The 6000-nt window shown below is 41.2% G+C and overlaps 1 protein-coding gene across 4 annotated transcripts in view; it reads right to left on the bottom strand.

Moving 5' to 3' along the window:
* Positions 1-3916: 3916 nt before the first annotated feature.
* Positions 3917-6000, bottom strand: part of Map4k3 (mitogen-activated protein kinase kinase kinase kinase 3) — a 164566-nt gene continuing 162482 nt past the window's right edge. For all 4 annotated transcript variants that reach the window (XM_004660110.2, XM_004660111.2, XM_045137376.1 and 1 more), the window contains one exon: positions 3917-5382. In XM_004660110.2, coding sequence (XP_004660167.1) covers positions 5295-5382 — 88 coding nt within the window. In that variant the 3' untranslated portion in view covers positions 3917-5294. The remainder of the gene's footprint in view (positions 5383-6000) is intronic.

Here is a 6000-nt window from a genome sequence, read left to right as displayed (position 1 = left end):
GCCTCCAGCCACTGCAAATAAACTCCAGACTTGTGCGCCCTCTGTGCATCTGGCTAACATGGGTCTTGGGGAATTGAGCCTTGAACCAGGGTTCTTCGGCTTCACAGGCAAGTGCTTAACCACTAAGCCATCTCCCCAGCCCAACACTTTACTTCTTATTGGCACTCACTTCCACTCGTTCAGATGCACTCCTTGGACAAATTGTAGCCAAAAAGTATGCTTTCCCCTTCATTTCCCTGGTACAGGAAAAATACTTTGATATAATCAATAAACATCAAGTGCTCATCTTACCACAAAACAAGTAAATGATGAGTTTTGGGCAGGTTCGGCTAAGAGCAGTAACAAATTGTACGTAACTCTTTTATCCTTAATTCAAAGCCCTCTGAAATAGAAAAATGCTTTCTGGTGAAGCAAAGTATTAAGACAGGAAGATAATTTCTCTTATTTATTGTAGAGTTAATTCAGCTCCTGGAGGCAAGCACCCACAGGAAAGATGTTGGGGTGCACTTTTGTGAGCAGTGAACAGACTGCCTGCATGCCATATAATTGTCAAGGAAACATACATAGTCATGTAGGTCGTGGAATGTCTATCGAACCAACTGAAGAGGTTCAAATCTTAGTTCTACCATTTTGCCATGCTAGCCTCCGGGCAATTTTGGGCTTTGTCACTTCATCTGTAAATGATATTAACAGTATCTAGAGTTTACTCATTTTTGTCCCCTGCACATACATTGGTGACTTCTGTGCTAGTAATGGTGAACGGATACAAACCTTGTTTTATGTTCATTGCTGAAATTAAGACATGCTTGCAAGCTGAGTCATGTCAACAGGTCCATTAACAATGGTCTCTCTTTCCTCAGAAGCAATATCTAACACAATTAGCTAACAAGTAGCTTGAGCTTCAATGAATAGGTTGTTGCCAACATCTAAGTGAGCGAATGTGAACCATTTTAGTGTATAAAGATGCACAGTCAAAAGCTCTTTGGTGGAGCCTAGGAATTTATTTAAAAATATTTTTTAGGGCTGGAGAGATGGCTTAGCGGGTAAGCACTTTCCTGTGACGCCTAAGGACCCATTTGAGGCTCGATTCTCCAGGACCCACGTTAGCCAGATGCACAAGGGGGCACACGAGTCTGGAGTTCGTTTGCAGTGGCTGGAGGCCCTGGTGTGCCCATTCCCTCTCTCTCTCTGCCTCTTTCTCTGTCATTTTCAACTAAATAAACAAACATAAAACAAAAAAAATTTTTAAATATATTTTTAAAAAATATTTTTATTGGGCTGGAGAGATGGCTTAGCAGTTAAGTGCTTGCCTGTGAAGCCTAAGGACCCCAGTTCGAGGATTGATTCCCCAGGACCCTCATTAGCCAGATGCACAGGAGGCGCGTGCATGTGAAGTTCATTTGCAGTGGCTGGAAGCCCTGGAGCGCCCATTCCTCTCTGTCTGTAGCTCTCAAATAAATAAATAAACAAAAATTATTTTTTATTTATTTGGGAGAAGGGAGAGAAAGGTTGTGGAAATGGTGCACCAGGGTCTCTGGCCCCTGCAAATAAACTCAGATGCATGTGCCACTTGGCATCTGGCATTATGTGGGTACTGGGGATCGAACTCAGGCTGTGAAGCTTTGTAAGCAAGCACTGTTAACTTTTGAGCCAGTCCCAGAATTTGCATTTTATTTTATCTTTAGTTTTTCAAGATAGTTTCTCGCTGGAGCCCAGGCTGACCTGGGATTTACTATGTAGTCTCAGGCTGGCCTCAAATTCATGGCAATCCTCCTGCCTCTGTCTCCTGAGTGCTGGGACTAAAGGCGTGCTCGGCCACGCCCAGCAGAATTTACATTTTATCTTTTGTTTGTTTGTTATTTTTTCGAGGTAGGGTCTCACTCTGATCCAGACTGGCCTGGAATTAGCTATGTAGTCTCAGGGTGGCCTTGAACTCTCGGAGATCCTCCTACCTCTACTTCCTGAGTACTGGGATTAAAGGTATGAGCCATCATGCCCGGCTAGAATTTGCATTTTAAATTATTAGTGAAGATGATTCTCTGAAGCCAAAGGATCCTAGGGCCACTCTCAGAAGAGTTAAGTTTAATCTACATCATTAGTTCTCACCTTGTGGTACACATCAGAATCTGTTCTTTGCAATAAAAAGAAGTCACTCTGGGTCCAGGGAGGTGTTATATTCAGAAAGTTGTTGCCAATATATTGAAGTGTTACCCCTCCTTTTTCCTCTAGCAGTTTCAGGTCTGATACTAAGGGTTTTGATCCATTTGGAACTGATTCTTTTTTTTTTGAGGTAGGGTCTCACTCTAGCCACGGCTGACCTAGAATTCACTACGTAGTCTCAGGGTGACCCTGAACTCACACAGATCTTTTACCTCTGCCTCCTAAGTACTGGGATTAAAGGCGTTCACGACCATACCTGGCTGGACTTGACTCTTGAGCATGGAGAGAGATAAGGATCCGTTTTCATCCTTCTACATATAAATATCCAGTTTTCCTAGCACCATTTGTTAATGAGCTGTCTTTTCTCCAATATATATTTTTGGCTTTTTTTTTTTTGGAGGGGGAGTCAAAAATCAGATGGCTGTAGCTGCCTGGATTTACCTCTGGGTCCTCTGTTCTAGAAGTTCCATTGATCTATGTGTCTGTGTCAGTACCATGCTGTTTGTGTTACTATGGCTCTGTCATACAGTTTAATATCAGGTATAGTGATACCACCGGCCTTATTTTTGTTGCTCAAAATTGCTATGGCTGTTCGAGGTTTTTTGTGGTTCCAAATGAGTTTTAGGATTTTTTTTTTCTATTTCCATTAAGAATGCCATTGGGGGCTGGAGAGATGGCTTAGCGGTTAAGCACTTGCCTGTGAAGCCTAAGGAGCCTGGTTTGAGGCTTGATTCTCCAGGTCCCACGTTAGCCAGATGCACAAAGGGTGCATGCATCTGGATTTGCAGTGGCTGGAGGCCCTGGCGTGCCCTCTCTCTCTCTCTCTCTCTCTCTCTCTATCACAATCAACAAGAATGCCATTGGAATTTTGATGGGGATTGCATTAATTGTGTAGACTGCTTTTGGTAAGATTGACATTTTTACAATGTTGATTCTTCCAATCCAAGAACATGGGATGTCATTCCATTTCCTAGCGTCTTCTGCAATTCCTCAATTGAATGTTTTAAAGTTTTCATTGTAGCAGTCTTTCACTTCCTTGGTTGTTTATTCCAAGGTACTTTATTTATTTATTTTTGAGGCATCTGTGAATGGGAGTGATTCCTTGATTTCATCCTCAGCATGTTTGTTGTTAGTACCTAGGAAGGTTACTGAATTCTCTGTTTATTTTGTATCCTGCTATGTTGCTAAAAGTGTTTACCAGCCATAACAGTTTGCTGTTAGTCTTTAGGGTCCTTTATGTATAGAATCATATCTGCAAATAATGATAATCTGACCTCTTCTTTTCCAACTTGTATCCATTTTATGTGACTCTTGCCTTATTGCTATAGCTAAGACTTCCAGTACTATATGAAAGTGGGGACAGTGGATATCTTTTCTTGTTCTTTATTTTAGTGGAAAAGCTTCAAATTTCCCCCCCATTTAGTAAGGACCCCGGTTTGAGGCTCAATTCCCCACATAAGCCAGATGCACAAGGTGGCGCATGTATCTGGAGTTCGTTTGTAGTGGCTGGACCTATTCTCTCTCTGCCCATTGCTCTCAAATAAATAAAAGTAAACAAAATTTTTAAAAAGATGCCCTTCTCATAAATGTGAGAATATTACTGTTTCATGAAATTGAAGTCACAGATCAAATACTCGTGATTCAGGGGACTACAATATTTATTTATTTATTTAGATATTTATTGACTGAAATGCAAAGCGAAGGTTTTCCCTTAATATACTTATGTTGGTATTAGACAACAAACTACTAGACAACAGCATGTTAAAAAATATGTTTATTTTACACTATATACAGGCAGGAACATATTTAAAATCATTATCAATTAAAATAAATGAAGACCATAAATCACAATTTAGTTTGTTCTTAGTGTATATACTCACAATAAAATATAAAGAACATATACCAAAAAGATTCAGAGGTGTGCATTTCACTACAACTTGGTATATACATATCCCATTGGAAAAAAAATCAAAATGACTCACCCAAACCAAGTTCCCATGATGTGTAATAACCATTATGATGTTTGTATGAGGTAGTAACTAAATTATTTTGGCCATGTGTTAATACTCTAACTTAAAAGAAATATGAAAGTGATCATAAAATAAGGCCAACAAAAGTAAAAATTCCCTTAGAAATTTGAATTACTTCACTCTGGAATGTTCTAGCTCTGTGATTCTATGAAATGTCTGGGGTGGACTCTTTAATAATGCTCATTTATTCTTTGTGCATCCCTTAGTCCAGACAACATCTGCAGTGTTATATCATGGTACCGCCATTCTGTGATTTGTTTTTTCAAAAGCATATTTTCAGCACATACAAGCAATCACACAGGATTCCACTTAAATATAAAAGACCAGTTACTACAACAGGTGGTTAACTGGTTTGTTTCACACAGAAAACAATCCAAATTCATTTAAAAAAAAAAAAAGATGTTGTGGAACCAAGTGCATATTCACAATGTCACAGCTTACTTTTGTGACTTAATACATCACATGTCAATACTCTGTGCGAATATAAACACCAGTGTACTTGCAATTAAAATTAAAAACAAGATTATAAAATGATTACAGCTTCCATTACAATTTTAAAAGTTACAAGATTCATATTCATATTACTAAATTACATGTAATAAAAATACAATAGTGTTAAATGTACTGTCTCATTGTCAGCATCCCATTTTTGTAATATAACCACACCCGAGAACCTACTGAAGAATTCTTAAAATATTAACCTTAACTGCATTTTCATCAACATTTACATCTGTACAGATAAGACACTTTTACACCTCATAAAAGTACAGTATCTACATAATAAATTCTTAGTGTGTGTTCTCAGCAATAAGAAGTTTCACAGAAAAATACTGCTTATATGTACAAAGTTTACATACCAATGAATTAAGCACTTGTGTGGTTCAAATATGCTAAACATATTCACACCACTTAAAACAGCCTTCTCCCGGCCACGCAGATCCATTCCGCCTAGAACAGCCTTCTCCCGGCTCGGCTTGCCCCACGCCACCGTCAAGCCCAAGGAACTGAGGCAGGTGAGCGCAGCTTCCTGGGCTTTGGGCACCCAAGGACGTCGCAGTGGCAGACCCAGTTCTCACGACACTCACCTGTCAGGCACACCAAGCCTCAGTAACTGTTTTCGTGCCCCGCCAGGATATACAAATTGCTGTTTGCTGTGGGGTTATCGGTTGGCCTACTTTCCAAAACCACGACTCTAAAAGTATTAAAAGACACACAGGAAAGCAAAGTTACTCTTGACAGAGCACTAGCGGAAACACCTGCCACGGCCCTCTTACAGACCGCTGCAGCGGCTGCCTGGTGGGCCGGCCCGGGGTGCCTGGGACGACTGTGCTGGGGGGGTCTGCTCCTGTTCGGGGCAGAACCTTTGCCACCCACCTCCCAGCTCTAAGAAGGTGTTCTTCTAATTGTTGGGGTGAAGGGCAGGCGTGAGAGAAACCTATAATACAGGAATAATTTGGGGGACATGGCTCGCATTATAAATCCTAGAACAATTTACAGCTTAATCATCATAGCAAATAAAGAGTAGAAGCGCAAGATACTATGTGGCATGAAAAGCCTATGCTCTGTTGGCACAGGACACTGCCTCTCTACGCTCTGCAGCACAGGACACGGCCTCTCTACGCTCTGCAGCACAGGACACGGCCTCTCTACGTTCTGCAGCACAGGACACGGCCTCTCTACGTTCTGCAGCACAGGACACGGCCTCTCTACGCTCTGCAGCACAGGACACGGCCTCTCTACGTTCTGCAGCACAGGACACGGCCTCTCTACGTTCTGCAGCACAGGACACGGCCTCTCTACGCTCTGCAGC

This window comes from Jaculus jaculus, chromosome 18 (assembly GCF_020740685.1).
Source record: "Jaculus jaculus isolate mJacJac1 chromosome 18, mJacJac1.mat.Y.cur, whole genome shotgun sequence".
NCBI classification, from domain to species: Eukaryota; Metazoa; Chordata; class Mammalia; order Rodentia; family Dipodidae; genus Jaculus; species Jaculus jaculus.
Note: the sequence above shows the minus strand (reverse complement) of the source record. Positions and strands in the feature narration are given on the sequence as shown.